Here is an 18,429-nt window from a genome sequence, read left to right on the forward strand (position 1 = left end):
TAAGAAGATGTCATAGGGTCCTCAGGATCAGACACAGAGAGAAGGAGACATTGGGACAGAGAGAAGAGCCAAGAAAAAAAACGTGCCTTGCAGTCTGTGAGGAACAGGGTGGCCCCTGGTGGCCTCTAGCCCAGGTTCTGGATCAAAGCTCCTCCAAGTTTAAGGCACATTTGGATCACCTGAGGATCTTATGAAAATACAGACTCTGTCTGATTCAGTAGGTCTGGGTTTAGGGGTGGGAGCCTGGTAGTATATTTCTAACAAGCTCCCAGGCAAGGCTGCTGCTGCTGCTCATCTAATGAGCACAGTTTGAGGCTGGACAGAGTGGCTCACACCTGTAATCCCAACACTTTGGGAGGACAAGGCAGGAGGGTCTCTTGAGGCTAGAACTTTGAGACCAGCCTGGGCAACATAGCAGGACCTCGTCTCTAAAAAACAAGAGAGAAGAAGAAGAAAAAGGAAAAAGAAGACCTCAACTAGAGTAGGAAGCAGCTAGGCCACATATCTCTTTAACGGAGAAAAGAGTTTTTTTCTTGAGTAAATTTGAGTGTAACCATGTTCCTTGTCAATGACAGTAACTTTAAATGTCAAGAATGTGAGGGAGGCCAGGGGCGGTGGATCACGTCTTTGTAATCCCAGCACTTTGGGAGGCTGAGGTGGGAGGATCACTTGAGCCCAGGAATTTGAGGCCACCCTGGGAAACAAAGTGCAAACTCGTTTCTACAAAGTCAAAAAATCAGCCAAGCATGGTGACATGCTCTGGTGGTCTGAGTTACATGGGAGGCTGAGGCAGAAGGATTGTTTGAGCCCAGGTCGAGGCTGCAGTAAGCTAAGTTTGCACCACTGCACTCACTCCAGCCTGGGTAACAGCAGGACCCTGTCTCAGGAAAAAAAAAAAAAAAGAATGTGAGAGACCACGGGGAAGGTGTGGCCCTGGGGTAGGGGCTGGGAGACGGGAGAACAGCTGTTAGTGGCCACATCACTGCCCAGAGCAGACAGTGCCCTGTCCACCCTCATGAGCTCTTCGGACTCCTTGGACAGGACTGGCTACACATGAAAATGTGGGGACCCTTATTTTTAAATTGTTAAGAATGTCAAGATGGCAACAGCAAAGCTTTAAACCAAGTGCATGGCCCTTCTGCGTTGTAGGCCCACGAGGCAGGCAGACTGGTATTCACATCCTTGTATGGCCCCCTCCCCTTGAGTGTGGCTGGGGTCTGTGCTCTATTGCTTGGAAGCAAGGCTTATCCCTAAGCCTCATTTTCAGGGAAGTGGGTTTGAGAGCTATTATCCCACATCCTTGCTTGGTGCCCTGTGAATAAATCTTTTCTCTTTTGCAAAACTTGTATCATGTTGATTAATTTACTATGAGATGCCAGGCATTGTTGGAAACCTCCGGGTAGGCCTCACAGGGCCTCAGCCATCTGGGGGAGGCATTAGCTGGACTGTAATAAATGCGACTGGGGAGGGACAGTTCATTCTTTCATGAGGTGTGGGGCTGGCAGCCCCGCAGGCAGCCATCTACCCTTCCTCTCTGGCCTCCATCCTGGGCACTGGGCCAGTCACTGGGCAAGGAGGCTGCTGCTCTGCCTTTCTCCTCTTCCCTTTTTCTGGGAAATATACCTGCAGCCTAGATTCCCAGAAAGGAGTGGTGAGGGTGCAGACACGCCACTGATTGACCCAAAGTTCTCCGGAACCAACGGATGAGTGAAGAGGGCGTGGCCGGACTCAGGGCTCCTGGTGTGGTGCACCGCTGCAGGCTCGAGACCCAGCAGTTCCTGCCCAACCCTCACCTAGCCCCAGCCGTTGCTGCCTGCCGCCCCCCACCAGCCATTCCTGCCCACAGTTCCTGTTCCTGGGCCTGTCCCCGGGGCTTGTCCCCAGGACCCGTTCCCTAGGTTTAGGTCTGCCCTTCCACGCCCCACCCCATTGCCCCTGCCATGGGTCTGGAGCTGTACCTGGACCTGCTGTCCCAGCCCTGCCATGCAGTCTACATCTTCACCAAGAAGAACGGCATCTCCTTCGGGCTTCCCACAGTGGAGCTGACTAAAGGTGGTCTGGGCAGCTGGGCCCAGGGGATATTGGCTCCGGATCCCCGCCTGTCCACACTGCTTTGCAGTCGGGCCAGGAATGCAGACTAATATGAAGACTCAGACTCTCCAATGTGGAAACTATTGCATAATTTTCTATTTTATTATTTTTACTTTTTGGAGACAGGATCTAACTCTATCACTCAGGCTGGAGTGCAGTGTCATAATCATGGCTCACTGCAGCCTCGACCTTCCAGGCTCAAGCGATCCTCCCGCCTCAGACCCTCAAGTAGCTGGGACTACAGCTGCCTACCAATATGCCTGGCCAATTTTTTATCATTATTATTATTATTATTATTGAGAGGAAGTCTTGCTGTGTTTCCCAGGCTGGCCTAGAACTCCTGGGCTCAAGCGATCCTCTTGCCTTGGCCTCCCAAAGTGTTGAGATGACAGGCATGAGATGCCGTGCCCCACTGGTTGTCTATTTTAATCGAGGCTTTATCTTTGCTTTGTGAATACAAAACATTCTTCAAAATACAGGTTAAGAGAGGGCAGAGCAGGTGCAGAAGGAGGGTAGGGAAATGGAGAGGGGCCAGAATCTCTTCATTGCATGTGCTTGAAAAAAACTATGAAACTGCCTCTTTGTTTCCTAAGTAAAATAGTCCCTGTCTACCCCTGCCTGTGTCTCTTCCACTTTTTTATTATTTATTTATTTATTTATTTATTTTTTTACAGTGTCTCACTCTGTAGCCCAGGCTAGAGGGCAGTGGCATGATCTCGGCTCACTGCAGCCTTGACCTCTCAGGTTCAAGCCATCCTCCCAACTTACTGCTCCCAAGTAGAGTAGTTGGGACTACAGGCACGCCACCGCGCCCAGCTACTTTTTTTTTTTTTTTTTTGGTATGTGTAGACACGTGATTTTGCCATGTAGACCAGGCTGGTCTTGAACTCCTGAGCTCAAGTGATCTGCTTGCCTCAGCCTTCTAAGGTGTTGGGATTACAGACATGCACCACCGTGTCTGGCCCTGGGTCTCTTCCACTTTTATGCATTTCTTGGCATTCTTCTGCCTTTTCTTTTTCCTGCATCTGACTTGCTCTATCCCATTGGGGTTCTCACCCAGCTGAAGGGGCTACTCCTAGAGGCTAGAGGCGGAAGGGCCCTGTGGCAGGGCAGTGGGGGAGGCCAGCACCCTCACCCTGAGCTCCAGTGTTTGCTGGTCTGGCTGGCATAGAGAGATGCAGCTGGAGCAGAATTCAGTGGAGGAGGCAGGGCTATAACTGGGCAGTAGGACAGAGAGCAGCGTCAGAGCCCCCTGGGCAGGCCAGAAGGAGGCCCCTGCTCAGCTGACTCTTCCCAACTGCTACCCTTGGTACAACCAGCGTGAGCCACCTGCTGCAGAACAGGGGCTGGACACGGGGGCAGTTTGTGGAGGGAGAATGGGCAGAGGTGTGCATGTCCATTCAGCAGAAGGGCAAAGAGGCCCACATGTAGGCCTATGATCAGACTGGAGCCTGGCTCGACTGAGGCCCTCCGATCCAAACACATTAACCAGTCACCTAATGCGGCCTCCAGCACTGGCCTGGAGTGCTAAAGTGAGTCAGACCTGGGAACCCCCAGTGGGGAGGCAGCCTTGAGAGTTTGGCATAGGAAAGGAAGAAGAGCTGAGCCACTGGAGGCTGAGTGGCTGAACGGGGCAGGGATTCCCAGCAAGAATGAGGTTGGTCTGAGGGTTGGGAACGTGTCTGGCTGGGGCTCTGGGGTATTGACAAGTCACCCAGCCTGGTCAGAAGGGCCTAAGTCACCAGCTGGGATAGGAAGCTGAATCAGAGGGGGCAAGCCTAGACCTCAGGGAGGAGGCTGGAGGGGTCTGACCTATGGATGGAACTGACTGGGGGTGGGGTGTGAATTACAGCTCCAGGGAATTGTCCTTGACCCATGTTTCAAGGAGCTGGACACAGGAAAGGTGGACCTCTGATGGGGTCAGGGTCTGTGATCCAGTGACTAGCAGACAGGCCTCCTCTTCCCTGATGCCTCCCAGACAGGGGCCTCAGAAAGCTGGTGCTGGGATCTTTGGGGTGTGGGTGGGCAGGGACCTCAGAGAACTCAGGGTTCTCCCCACTCACCTCTCTGATCTCGCCTGCAGGCCAGCAGCACAGCGTTGCTTTTGCCCAGGTGAACCCTCTGAGGAAGGTGCCGGGCCTTGAAGGATGGGGACTTCACCTTGGCTGAGAGGTTACCGGTCCCTGGGCTGCTGCCAGGCCTTGTGGGGCCAGTCAGTCATCTGTCTGTTCACTGTTGATGGCTTGGATCATGGACTGTGGGCCCTGCACCAGCCCCAGGGTGAAGAATGGGCTGAGGCAGGCAGAGGTGCCCAGTGTTGAGAGGGGCTATAGAAGTCCCCTCCTGCATTGTACAAATGAGGAAACTGAGGCTGGAGGAGGGGAGGGACTTGCAGAAGGCCAAAGGGCCCAGTCTGCTCCAGGCCTCCTCACCGCCAGCCCAGCCCTCTGAAGGAAGGAGAGTGCTAAGTTTCGAGGAGCGGATCTACCAGGCATCTTAGTGCTACCATTTTGCCCACAAACCCTGTGGGGCAAGTACTGTTTCCCTGGAGAGTCGAGGGACCACTCAGCGAGCTTCAGTGGCTATTTGCTAAACACCCACCAGGGCCAGACCCCATTTCAGCCCTGGGACTTGAGCAGCGAACGTGTCTACGCCCTTTCCCTCATGGGATCACATTCCATTAATACAAGGGGGAGCTGACAGTAACCCATGTAAACATGTAACATATCAGATGTGGATGGATGCCATGGAAAAAATACACAGGGTAAGAGTGGGGGCATGTGTCGTTGAGTAGGATGATGAGGGAAGACTCCCTGGAGGAGGTGGCATCTGAGCAGAGAGCTGTAGGAAAGCACAAGGCATGAGGGGAAGGGTGTTCTGGCTGGAGGGAAGAGTGAGGGCGAAGGCTCCAGGTGGGCCAGGGCGGGTGCAGTGAGCAGAAAGAGCAGGAGGTCAGGACAGAGCGTAGCATGGGATACGGGGAAGGCTTTGGCTCTTACCACAGGTGGACTGAGTCGCCAGAGGGTTTTGAGCAGGGGAGAACTGTGATCTGACTTACGTCGTAAAGGATCCCCTGGCAGGGGTGAGACAGCTACTGCAGTCATCCAGCCCGCAGCACTGGAGCCCCAGACCAAGGTGGTGGTGGTGGTGCAGGGTTGGGGGGCGGGGTGGTGGTCGGTTCTGATTTTTCTTGAAACTCTAACTGCAGGGTTTGCTGAAGGGTCGGAGGTGGGCGGGAAAAATGAAAACCAAAAATGGCTTCCAGGTTGGTGGCTGCATGGTGGCGTCCTTTACCGAGGCCATGCAGTGCCTCCGTGGTGCAGCTGGATTCACATTCAGAGCCTGGGATAACTGGAGGGTCCGACACCCACAGAGGCACAATGAGCTCTGGGGGTCAGACTGCACAACGCTTCACCATAGGTGGACAGGGGATGGGACAGGGTGGGAAGCAATGCTGCCATGTCACCTGGAAGGCTCTCTCCTGCTGGCCTTGCTCCTGGCCCTGTCCATGCTTTGGATATGTTGGGGAGATACCCAACTTGCTCTCATTCTTCAGACTCACACTGGGTGCCCCTTCCTCCTGGAAGCCTTCCCTGATCCCCTGCTGAAGTTCATGACATTTTGTTTCTTACTTCCTGCCCTTAGTTCAGATGATAGTCTGGCCCCGTGGAGGGCTGTGTGACCCTGGGCAGTTACCTAACCTCTCTGAGCCTCACGTTTCTCCTCTGCATCATGGGGATAGTGAAAATGCCCCAGAAAATGCCTGAAGAGTGACCAGGGCATGTCTTCTGCCCCTGCCATGTCCCCTCAGTGTGGCTATCTTGCTGCATATGAGCTGCATGCACAAAGTGCCTGACCACTGGTATCCCCAGGACCTGCAGGCCCGCGCCCGCGCGCATGAGTACCTGTCATGGCAGCACATGGCTCTGCAGAGTAGCTGCTGCTGGGCCATGTGGCAGAAGGCGAGCCATGGAGGGCAGGGACACCTCCCAGGATGCCCAAGGGACGGTGCTTTCACTTTACAAAATCCTGTTTAGACCTGAGACGAAATCCTGGAATGCCAGAGACTGCCTAATTCACTCAACTTGTTTCATAGAAGGGAAACCAAGGACCAGAGCCAAAGAATGATTCCCCTAAAGTGCCTTAATTCCAGAGCTATGAGCAGTTAATCCTATGCTCTTTTGCATACTCTAGGTTGCCTGGGAATCTTGCCTTAGGGGTAGAAAACAAACAAACCCTCACCTTGCTAGACACATAATTCCTAGATGGAGAAGTATTAAGTGAAAAAAGTCAAACTAGGAAGAAGTGAGGAGACATTTCAATAAATGTTCGTCTGATATCTGGGTATGAAAGGACTTTCTAAGCCTCAGAACAGTGGGAGAGCTCAACAGAGAAAAAACCAATACACGCCAGCTGCGGTGCTCATGCCTGTAATCCCAGCACATTGGTGGGGGGGGAGTGGATCACCTGAGGTTGGGAGTTCGAGACCAGCTGACCAACATGGAGAAACCCCATCTCTACTAAAACTACAAAATTAGTCGGGTGTGGTGGCGCCAGTATGCCTGTAATCCCAGCTACTCAGGAGGCTGAGTCAGGAGAATTGCTTAAACCCGGGAGGCGGAGATTACAGTGAGCTGAGATCACGCTATTGTACTCCAGCCTGGACAACAAGAGCAAAACTCTGTCTCAAAAACAAAACAAAACAAACAAACAAAAAAACATATACAGGGACATCTTGTGTAAGAAAAAATTGATTAAACATAAAACAAGCAAAAAACTGGGAGGGATCTTGGTAAAAGATAGGTCAGAAGGAAGTAATGTTCTTTAGGATGCTCTTAGAAACCCGTAAGACAGGCCTGGCGTGGTGGCTCACCCTTGTAATCCCAGCATTTTGGGAGGCCAAGGTGTGCAGATCACTTGAGGTCGGGAGTTTGAGACCAGTCCCGGGCAACACGGTGAAACCCCATCTATATTAAAAATACAAAAATTAGTCAGGTATGGTAGCACACTCAGGAGGCTGAGACAGGAGAATCACTTGAACCTGGAAGGTGGAGGTTGCAGTGAGCTGAGACCATACCACTGCACTCAAGCTCCAGTCAGAGCGAGACTGTCTCAGAAACAAACAAACAAACAAACAAACAAACAAAAATAAGAGAAACCCATCAGACAAAGAGACAGGGAAAAAATGAGTCATAGTTCACTGTAGCCTAGATCTCCTGGGCTCAAGCAACCCTCCTGCCTCAGCCGCACAGGTAGCTAGAACTACAAGCGCACACCACAACACCAGGATTCCTTTTTTTTTCTGTAGAAAATAAAGAAGGGAATCTTGCTATGTTGCCTAGCCTGGTCTTGTACTCCTGTACTCAAGCAATCCTCCCTTCTTGGCCTCCCAAGTGCTGAGATTACAGGTGTCAGCCACTCTGCCTGACCACAATTTCAATCATATTTAAAATGTACAATTCAAGTGATTTTGCCACACTAATCACAGACTTGTGTTTAAGCCACACCAACAGATTTCCATGTTTTAAATAACATATTTTGCCACCCCCTGGTGAACAGTGGCTCACCATCGGCACAAGAGGCTACACAGGCAGCTGTCAGTGGGGACTAGGCGGGGACAGGGAATGTTGTGAACCCAAGGGTCCCTGCCCAGCCCCACTTGCGCCCTCACATGTAACCACATCTCCTGACTGCCCCAAGAGAAGCGTAGATTTTCATACTGAACATAAAATTGCCTGACTTCGAAATGGTGGCAAATCATTCAAAAAAAATTTAAACTTCCGTTGCACTGTTTATTAGGGTCGAACTTGGGGAAGACCCCTATAGGAGTGTGTGTGCGTGTCTGTGCGTTAGGGGTGTTCAGACCTTTAACAGAGCTAGGAACCAGGCGACCACAGCGCGGAAAGCTTAAGGGAAATCCACCCGGTGCCAGGCAAGAGAGTCGGGGAAGCGACAGGGTGTAGCCACCACGCGGTTAAAGACTGGTAGTCAGTGGGGCTACACATAGGATTGGGGCGATGGGACTTTTGGAAAACAGAGCCGGCACACGTGACTTTTGTTTGCGGAAGCGGGATGTACTCTAGGCAGCCAATCGGGAAGCGCTGAGAAGCGCTGAGTCTCTGTCCAGCCAATGAGAAGCCAGGTTGCTGTGGTGCCTCGCCCCTCCTCCCTGGTCCGCGAGCCTCGGGTACCCAGAGCTGCTTCTCCCCCAGAGCTGTTTTTCTTTCTCTGCCTGCTATACCCTTCCTAGAGCTGGACAGGAATTTGCCCAACAACCGAGTGCCCGCAGGGCTGGAGAAACGACTCTGCGCCGCCGCTACCTCTATCCTGGGCAAACCTGCGGACGTGAGCGTGGGCCAGGCAGCACAGGGCGAGGGGAGGTTGGTGGGCCAGGGGTCCAGCCCTGTCCCTGCTCCGCCTCCCCTACAGCGACCCCGACCCTTTTCCCCATGGACCATTCCCCTCTCCTTTCCGCACGCCAAGTTCTGACTTTCTGTGCTCCAGGATCCCGCGGCTCCCCCTCCGCAGGTCTTTCCCTTATCGTCCTCCCCAGTCATGAGCCGGACGTGACCTTCAGGGGCCTCGACCTGTACTGGGATCCCTGTCCCCACGAACACTGCGCGTTTCGGCTTTCCCGCGCTCGGGTCGGGTCCCCTAGAGGTAGCCCTGCCGGCCCCAGCTTCAGGTAAAACTTTTCATGTCCCCTTCAGCGCGTGAAAGTGACAGTGTGTACAGGCCTGACTATGGCGCTGAGCGGGTCCACCAAGCCCTGCGCGCAGCCGTCCGTCTCCTCCATCTGCGTAGTGCTGAGGACAACCGCAGCCACAGCGCCCACTTCTTTGAGTTTCTCACCAAGGAGCTAGCCCTGGGCCAGGACTGGTGCGTAGGGTAGTAGAGGATCCATTTGGGACTGCCGCAGACTGGAGCCAATGATCCTGCCTCAGGGGGAAAAAGCCATTTATTGCCCTGCCCAGTAAGAACACATCAGGGTCTGGGGCCCTGGGGCCCCCTGACCCCTCAGGTTCCTGATGGTAGGACTGTGCTCAGCGCCTCCTCGGCCTCGGCGCCCATTCTGTTGGCGCCTGAAGAGCCCTTCAGCCCGCCACGGCACTGTGGAAGCCCCTCTCTGGGCTAGCTGAGGCCGAAGCTGCCTCCCTTTACTTGTGGGGAGGTGTGGAGGGAGAGGCGCGGGTGGGAACCGGGGCTGCGCTCGCTGGCCTGTGTGAATTCCGGTGGGCGCGGGATCGGCGGGCCCCGCACACCGCCGGCCCAGGGCAGTGAGGGGCTTAGCACCCGGGCCAGCAGCTGCGGAGGTTGCACCGGGTCCCCCAGCAGTGCCGGCCCGCCGGCGCCGCACTCAAATTCTCGCGGGGGCCTTACCTGCTTCCGGGCACGGCAGGGCTGGGGACCTACAGCCCGCCATGTCTGAGCTCCCCACCTGCGGTAAGCTCCCGCGCTGCCTGAGCTTCCCGGAGGGGCGCCGTCCCCTCCTCCGTGGTGCTGGTCCCATGGCCAGCCCAGGGGCTGAGGAATGCAGGCGCCGCTCCGGACTGGCTGGCGGCTCCACATGAGCCCTGGTGCAGGATCCACTGGGTGAAGCCAGCTGGGCTCCTGAACTGGATGGGGACTTGGGGAACTTTTATATCTAGCCAGAGGATTGTAAATACACCAATCAGCACTCTGTGTCTAGCTCAGGGTTTGTGAATACACCAATCAGCACTCTGCCTAACTCAGGGTTTGTAAATACACCAATCAGCACTCTGTGTCTAGCTCAGGGTTTGTGAATACACCAATTGGTACTCTGTATCTAGCTAACCTAGTGGAGACTTGGAGGACTAGCACTCTGTGACTCTCCGACTAGCTTAAGGATTGTAAACGCACCAATCAGCACTCTGTCAAAATGGACCAATCAGCTCTCTGTAAAATGGACCAATCAGCAGGATGTGGGTGGGGCCAGATGAGGGAATAAAAGCAGGCTGCCCGAGCCAGCCAGCTGCAACCCCTTCTACGCTGTGGAAGCTGTGTTTTTTGTTATAAATATTGTTGCTGATCACTTTTTGGGTCCACGCTGCCGTTATGAGCTGTAACACTCACCGCAAAGGTCTGCAGCTTCACTCCTGACGCCAGCGAGACCACAAGCCTACTGGGAAGAACCAACAACTCCAGACGCGCTGCCTTTTAGAGCTGTAACACTCACCATGATAGGCCTACAGCTTCACTCCTGACGGGGAGACTACCAACCCACCAGAAGGAAGAAGCTCCAGACACATCTGAACGTCTGAAGGAACAAACTCTGGACGTTACCATCTTTAAAAACTGTAACACTCATGACGACGGTTTGGGGCTTCATTCTTGAAGTCAGTGAGACCAAGAACCCACCCATTCCGGACACATTTTGGCGACCACAGAGGGACTATCAGCTATCGCCTGAGCAGTGGGACATCAACTATCACCAAGTGGTGAGAACCAACGGACCCCTTTTGCTTGCTATTCTGTCCTATTTTTCCTTAGAATCTGGGGGCTAAATACTGGGCACCTGTCGGCCAGTTAAAAGCAACTAGCGCAGCCACCGGACTCAAGATACGACTGTCAGGCTTTCTGGGAAAGGGCTCTCTAACAACCCCCGAGTCTTCGGAGTTGGAAGGGTTGGTTTGCCTAGAAGCAGCTTCCGCTTTTCCTGTACTACTGGGCTGAGCCCAGGGTCGACTGAGAGGAAAGCCACGCGGCTCCGGGATCCCGACAAGTTGGTTGAGCCTGTGGCCATGAGTGGAACTCTCAAAGGCCTGTCACCCAAGCGAGACTCGCCCATCTATTCTATCTACCCTAATCCTTGCCACCCTGGGTCCTAATGCCTGCCAGACAAACCTCTTCTCGTCTCTCTTCTCTGAGGTTGGTCCTGCTTCTAAAAACCGCTCGCTGTCTCTGGTGCTTTTCTAGTTTCTCCTGTAAGAATGACTTCTAGGCCGGGCGCGGTGGCTCACGCCTGTAATCCCAGCACTTTGGGAGGCCGAGGCGGGTGGATTACAAGGTCAGGAGATCGAGACCACAGTGAAACCCCATCTCTACTAAAAATACAAAAAATTAGCCGGGTGCGGTGGCAGGCGCCTGTAGTCCCAGCTACTCAGGAGGCTGAGGCAGGAGAATGGCGTGAACCCGGGAGGCGGGGCTTGCAGTGAGCCGAGATCGCGCCACTGCACTCCAGCCTGGGCGACAGTGCGAGACTCCGTCTCAAAAAAAAAAAAGAATGACTTCTAGTGTGAACTCCAGGACTCTGTTACCTTCTTTAGGCACCTGGGCTCACCAATCAAAAAGACATAATTTTTGCCCAAATCCCTGTTTTGGGGGGACTATCTGGAATTTTAGGGTCCCTCAGAGTAACAGGCCTAACAAAAGCTATTCCTGAAGCTAGGATATGGGGAGTCTCAGCAATTGTATCCTTCCTATTCATGTAAGTGAGGACAAAAGGTGTCACTATTCCAACCCTGGAGATCCATTCCCTCCCTCAGGGTATGGCCCTCCACTTCATTTTTGGGGCTTAACATCTTTATAGAACAGGGGTAAAGTTCACTTATGGTACAGACATTAGTGGTGGTGGGGTCACCCTGTGCCCAGCCTTTGAGAAAACAGGTGGCTGAGGCACTATGCCCTTAGGGAGCCTGCAATTAGGAGGCGGCAGGTTGCCCTTCAGCCCACAAACTGATAGAGATGAGGGAGTGTACAGTGCACACACTGAGGCTACTGTGTTGATGTTGAGTGTCTGTCCTAGGTGGGTCATGCTGATGTGCAGCCACCATCTGACACCCGAGTGTCCCACTGCCCTGGTGGGAGTTGGGGGAAGATCATTACCGGGATGAGCAGCTTTGCAAAATGGGCTGAGGTGGGAGGATCACTTGAGCCTAGGAATTCAAGACCACCCTGGGAAACAAAGTGCGACCCCATCTCTACAAAGTCATAAAATTAGCCCAGCATGGTGGCATGGGCCTGTGATCCAAACTACATGGGAAGCTGAGGCAGGATTGTTTAGGCCCAGGAGGTTGAGGCTGCAGTAAGTTGAGTTTGCACCACTGCACTCTGCACTTGCTCCATGCTGGCTGCCTTTGGATTTCCTAATTGCATGGTTTTGCTTTCAAGAGACACTCCAATAAAATACATGAAATAAACAGTAAAGTTAAACAGTCAGTCCCAGTGCTGTGTAGGCAGCAGTAAGTCTGGGAGAGCGACATCAGCTGCACTAACCATGCTGTGCATCATTGTTAAGCAGGGCCAGCAGGATCCTCAGGTCACCTGGCAGGAGGAGGGGCAGGGAAGGGTCCTGAGAAGTGACCTTGAGTTCCACTTAGTGCTCTTGGCAGAGGGAAGGGCTTGGGCTAGCGCTGGAGGCATGAAGATGGGGTGTGTTCAGGGCTCTCCAGCTGTCCAGGCATGGGAAGGGGACGCTGTTGCAAAAGTTGAGGCGACACTGGGAACTGTAGCAAGGTGAAGACTGGCTTTTGGCCATGTGATTGAATTGCCTGTGTGTGGTACGTGTGTATGTGTGAAAGTCGGTGACTGAACGTGAGTGAATTGTGTGACTGTTTACGTGCGGGTGTATATGTGTGTGATGCGAATGAACTGTGTGTACATGGGTGTATATATGTGTGAATTTTAGTGAATTGTGTGTAAATGTGAGCAGTGTGAATTTGTATGTGGGTATGTGTGTGAATGAGTGAATTGTGTGATTTTGTTGAATTGTGTGCATGTGTGTGAGGGGGGGTGTATGTGAGTGAACTGTGATAACTGAATGTCAGTGAATGGTTGATTGTGTATGTGGGTGCACGTGTGTGGGGGTTTGGTCTGTGTGAATTTGAGTTGTGTGACTTTGTTGGATGTGAATTGTGTGATTGGGTGTATATGTGTGTAAATGGTATGATTGTATATGTGGGTGTATGTGTGACTGATGAATCGTGACTAGATGTGGGTGGATGTGTGAATGTGTGGTTGTGTGTCCAACAGTTAAGTGTGCAGGTAGCACCGTTGCGACAGGAGAGAAGACACAGGAAACCTTACAGGCCTGCCATGTGTCCCCCCAGCCATCCTCCCGGCCTGGGGGCCCCTGGGCTGGAAAGGTTGTGAAAGCTGGTGCTACTGCCAGGAAGGGGCGATGGGGCGGCTGGGAGGAGGGTTGGAGTCTTGCCAAAGGGAGGGAGACAAGGCTTTGCAACCCTATGGAGGAGAAGCAGACTGGGGACCCTGCTTTTGGAAAACCAGTGACCAACCCTCAAAGGGACACAGGCAAACCCTGCCTCCACTCTACAGAGGTGGGGAGAGGGGCGTGGCAGGCTGCCCAGCCAGGTGTGGAGGGAGTAGGCTTCAGGAGTACAGAAGCCTCAGGTCAGCAGTCTGCAGGAAGGGCCCCAGCTGGACCAACTGCTCACACCTTCCCACAGGCCTGCAGATGGGTGTGGAGAGCAGAGCCTCCAGGCTGAGGCTTCCACCCCCAGATCTGAGCAGTCTTAAACATACCGAACAGTAGCCCTGAAGATGGAAATCATCCCCCTCCAGGTTCCCTATGGGCTTATCCCCCAGCCCTGCTACCCATGGTGGCCCAAGATGCCCAGGAGGGATAACAGAAGGTAAGAAGTCATGTTTGAACGAGGAAGCTCTCATTTATTTCATATGAGGATGAAGAGGATTATGTGATCACAGGAATGTTGCATGTGGCATAATCCAAAGCTGGTTATCACTAGGCCCTCACTCTGCCAGGAGATCTCTCTGGAAGAAGCAGCCAGCTCACAGATGCCCCGGATGCCTCCGTGCCAATCATAAAAATGTCACGACCGTCCCTATCTTGCCAATCTGCCAGGACTCCAGGGGGAAAAAGCGGATAAGTATCCTTCAGGAGACAGAAAAAGATATCATCAGCTCCTTGACTAACACCACATCTTGCAAGACCCCTGCCAGGTACTCCCACTGTGGGTACTCAGGACAGCCTGCCGCAGTCCACCAGGCATTTTGCAAACCTGCTCATCCCAGTAATGATCTTTCCCCAACCCCCAGCAGGGCAGTGGGACACTCAGGTGTGGGATGGTGGCTGCACATCAGCATGACCCAACTAGGACAGATACACAATAAAGTAGCTTCGGCATCTGTGCCATATACTCTATCATCTCCGTCAGTTTGTGGACTGAGGGGCACCCTGCCTCCTAATTGCAGGCTCCCTAAGGGCACAGTACCTCAGCCACCTGTTTTCTCAAAGGCTGAGCACAGGGTGACCACCCCACCCCCAGCCCCGCCAACCCCCACCACTAATGTCTGTGCCATAAGTGAACATGCTCCTCTCAGAGGTAACAGCAAGTTTCCAGTGAGGAGCACCAGAGCTTGGGATAGCCTGGCTTCGGGGGCAGAAGTATGAACAGCCTCAGTCTTCTTATAAACTTGGCATACCTCATGGGGGGGGATAGCATGCCTTGTCCGAGCAAAGGGAGAGTGGACAGGGATTGTAAGGATCAAATGGGATCATGAGTGTACAGTACCTGTAGAGTACCTAGCACATGGTAAGCATTTGTATAATACTTGTTAGAATAACAGTTTTCCCTCAGTATCTATGGGAGATTTGTTCTAGGATCCCCAGAGGAAACCAAAATCTACATTTGTTCAAAACGGTGTATTTGCATATAACCTACACACATCCTCTCACTTTAAATTTCTGGGTTACTTAATAATACCTAATATAATGTACATACTACGTAAATCGTATTGTTTAGGGAATAATGACAAGGAAAAAAGTCTATACATATTTTCAGTATAGATGCAATTACGAATTTTTCCTCTGATATTTCAATCCATCAAACAACAGAGGATAATTCAGTGATTAGCATCTGTTGCGGAACCAACAGATGCGGAACCTAGTGATACAGGGGGCTGACTGTATGATTCCTCTGTAGCTTGAGGGAGGACCCAGCAGGATCAGCCATTCCTCATTGGCCTTCATGGACTAACAAAGGCTCCATTTCAGAAGGTCTTTTTTTCTGAGACACGGTCTCACTGCCACCCAGGCTGGGGCGCAATAGCACAATCAGCTCACTGCGGCCTCAACCACCTGGGCTGAAGCCATCCTCCCACCGTAGCTTGCCAACTGAGACTACAGGTGCACACCACCATGTCTGGTTAATTTTTAAAATTGTTTTGGGGGATGGCATCTCACTATGTTACCCAGACTGGTCTCCAACTCCTGGGTCAAGTGAACCTCCCGCCTTGGTCTCCCAAAGTGCTGGGACTACAGGCATGAGCCACCGTGCCTGGACAGTGTCCTTTCAAGCTTTTCATGCCCTTATTTCCTCATAGGCATGGATGTGGCTCAAGATCATCTTTTACCCAACAAGAAACTTTAACTCGGTCACAGAACGCCAGGTTTGGGTTGTAGAGGCTTCTTGTGGGGGAGGGCGGTCCTTTCCCTTGTTTTCACAGAAGAGGAGGTTGCCAAGTGGAGATGGTTCATTTCCAAGTTTGGGGTCCCCGAGCTATGCAGGACCCAGAAAGCAGATGTCTAAACATCCAGGCCAATGCTCTTTCACTACTCTGTGAGCCTCCCCTGAACCTCACCTGGAACCTGGTTGGGACAAAGGTCCAAAAGATAGCTTCAGAACATACCCAGAATTCCTTCTGACCAGGCTGGAAAAGTTCCAGAAAATCACACTTCAGCCAAGGCGTCTGTACCCTGCCAGGTGCCAAGGCAGGTACAGCACACAGACAATCCCACATGACCCTTGCACTGCCCCTGGGAGTGCTGAAAGAGCCTTCCCGGTTCACAGACTTACGCACTGAGGAGCAGAGCCAGAAATTCATTCAATCCTGCTCACACTTTGAAGATGGTCCTACCAGGAACCTGAGGGGTCAGGGGGCCCCAGGGCCCCATACCCTGATGTGTCCTTACTGGGCAGGGCAAGAAATGGGTTTTTCCCCTTGAGGCAGGATCACTGGCTCCAGTCTGCCGCAGTCCCAAATGGATCCCCGAGTACCCCTACGTACCGGTCCTGGCCCAGGGCTAGCTCCTTGGTGAGAAACTCAAAGAAGTGGGCGCTGTGGCTGCGGTTGTCCTCGGCGGTGCCAACTACCCCGATGGAGGAGACGGACAGCTGCGCGCAGGGCTCGGTGGACCCGCTCAGCGCCATAGTCAGGCCTGGCCGCACCGTCACGTTCACACGCTGAGGGGGACATGAAAAGTTTTACCCGAAGCTGAGGCCGGCCGGGCTACCTCTGGGGACCCGACCCGAGCGCGCGAAAGCGGAAACGCGCCGGTGTTCGCGGGGACAGGAATGGACCTGAGGATCATGTCCAGGTCATGACTGGGGAGGGCAATAAGGGCAAGACGTGCGGAGGGGGAGCCGCGGGATCGTGGAGCACGGAAAGTCGGAGCTTGGTGTGGAGAAAGGAGGGAGTGGTCCCTAGGGGAAAGATTCGGGGTCACTGTCGGGGAGGCAGAGCAGGGACTGGGCCGGACCCCTGGCCCACCAACCTCCCCTCGCCCAGTGCTGCCCGGCCCACGCTCACGTCCGCAGGCTTGCCCAGGATGGAGGCAGCGGCGGCGCAGAGTCGTTTCTCCAGCCCCGCGGGCACTCGGTTGGCGGGCAAATTCGTGTCCAGCTCTACGAACGGCATGGCGGGCAGAGGAAGGAAAATTGCTCCAGGGAAAAAAAAGCTGGGGGTACCCAAGGCTCGGGGACCAGGGAGGAGGGGCGAGGCGCCACAGCAATCTGACTTCTCATTGGCTGGACAGAGACAGCGCTCCCCGATTGGCTGCCTAGGGTACATCCCGCTTCTGCAAACAGAAGTCACCTGTGCCGGCTCTGATTTCCGGAAGTCTCGTCGCCCCCGCTCTAGGTATAGCCCCACCCACTACAAGTCTTTAACGTTGTAGTGGTCCTACTCTGTCTCTCCCCCAACCCTCTTGTCTGGCGCCAGGTGGATTTCCCTCAAGTTTTCCGCGCTGTGGTCGCCTGGTTCCTAGTACTGAGGTCTCAACACTCCCAACACAGACACACACACCTATAGGGGTTTTCCCCAGGCTCGACCCTAATAACCAATGCAACGGGAGCTTAAAAATTTTTTGAGGCCGGGCGCGGTGGCTCACGCCTGTAATCCCAGCACTTTGGGAGGTCGAGGTGGGCGGATCATGAGGTCAGGAGATGGAGACCATCTTGGCTAACACGGTGAAACCCCATCTCTACTAAAAATACAAAAAAGTAGCCGGGCGTGGTGGCGGTCGCCTGTAGTCCCAGCTACTTGGGAGGCTGAGGCAGGAGAATGGCGGTGAACCCGGGAGGCGGAGCTTGCAGTGAGCCGAGATCGCGCCACTGCACTCCAGCCTGGGCGACAGAGCGAGACTCCGTCTAAAAAAAAAAAAAATTTTTTTTTTGAATGATTTGCCACCATTTCGAAGTTAGGCAATTTCATGTTAAAGTATGAAAATCTGCGCTTGGGCAGTCAGGAGATGTGGTTACACGTGCAGGTGCGGGTAGGGCTGGCCAGGGCCCTTGGGCTCACGACATTCCCTGTCCCCACCATTCCATGTCCCCATTGACATCTGCCTGTGTAGCCTGTTGTGCCGGTGGTGAGCCACTGTCCACCAGGGGTGGCAAAATATGTTATTTAAAACATGGAAAGGCCGGGCGCGGTAGCTCACGCCTGTAATCCCAGCACTTTGCCAAGGCGAGGCGGGCAGATCACCTGAGGTCAGGAGTTCGACACCAGCCTGGCCCACATGGCGAAACCCGGTCTCTACTAAAGATACAAAAAGTAGCCAGGCATGGTGGCAGGCGCTGTAATCCCAACTACTCGGGAGGCTGAGGCAGGAGAATCGCTTGAACTGGGGAGGCAGAGGTTGCAGTGAGCCAAGATCATGCCGTTGCACTCCAGCCTGGGCAACAGCAACACTCCATCTCAAAAAAACAAAAACAAAAAAACATGGAACTCTGTTGGTGTGGCTTAAACAGGAGTCTGTAGTCAGTGTGGTAAAATCACTTGGATTGTACATTTCAAATATGATTGTAGTTGTGGCCAAGCAAGGTGGCTCACACCTGTAATCTCCGCACTTTGGGAGGCTAAGAAGGGAGGATTGCCTGAGCCCAGGAGTTCAAGATCAGGCTAGGCAACATAGCAAGATTCTCTTATTTTCTACAAAAAAAAATCTGGGTGCTGTGGTGTATGCCTGCAGCCCTAGCTACTTGGGTGGCTGAGTGAGCTATGTCTGCCACTGCACTCCACCCTCGATGACCGAGTGAGACCCAGGCTCCCCCCTCCCCCGCAAAAAAGAAAAAATGTGTAGGTTTATATGTACAATTTCAGCTACATGTATAAAAT

At 53.3% G+C, this 18,429-nt stretch overlaps 1 protein-coding gene and 2 pseudogenes across 1 annotated transcript; 2 read left to right on the top strand and 1 right to left on the bottom strand.

Annotated features, from left to right (window-relative positions):
• Nucleotides 1–1,940: 1,940 nt before the first annotated feature.
• On the top strand, nt 1,941–6,228 carry LOC135965316 (glutathione S-transferase theta-3-like; annotated as a pseudogene).
• Nucleotides 6,229–8,108: 1,880 nt separating this feature from the next.
• On the top strand, nt 8,109–9,152 carry LOC135965259 (D-dopachrome decarboxylase-like; annotated as a pseudogene).
• A 4,564-nt stretch (nt 9,153–13,716) lies between these two features.
• Nucleotides 13,717–16,753, bottom strand: LOC102140262 (D-dopachrome decarboxylase). The gene is made up of 3 exons (XM_005595378.3): nt 16,621–16,753; nt 16,099–16,274; nt 13,717–13,963 (listed from the first exon to the last, which is right to left on the bottom strand). The coding sequence occupies exons 1-3, from the start codon at nt 16,726–16,728 to the stop codon at nt 13,891–13,893; spliced, it is 357 nt and encodes a 118-aa protein (XP_005595435.2). The 5' UTR covers nt 16,729–16,753; the 3' UTR covers nt 13,717–13,890.
• Nucleotides 16,754–18,429: the final 1,676 nt, after the last annotated feature.

The sequence above is a fragment of the Macaca fascicularis genome, chromosome 10 (assembly GCF_037993035.2).
Source record: "Macaca fascicularis isolate 582-1 chromosome 10, T2T-MFA8v1.1".
In the NCBI taxonomy this organism is placed as follows: Eukaryota; Metazoa; Chordata; class Mammalia; order Primates; family Cercopithecidae; genus Macaca; species Macaca fascicularis.

Bases quoted from the DNA above. Each gene is read 5' to 3' on its own strand.
- LOC102140262 (XM_005595378.3), bottom strand. From the start codon at position 16,728: ATGCCGTTCGTAGAGCTGGACACGAATTTGCCCGCCAACCGAGTGCCC. The intron at 16,275-16,620 runs GTGAGCGTGGGC...TGTCCCCCTCAG, and splicing joins TCCTGGGCAAGCCTGCGGAC to CGTGTGAACGTGACGGTGCG. The intron at 13,964-16,098 runs GTACGTAGGGGT...TGTCTCCTGAAG, and splicing joins CTAGCCCTGGGCCAGGACCG to GATACTTATCCGCTTTTTCC.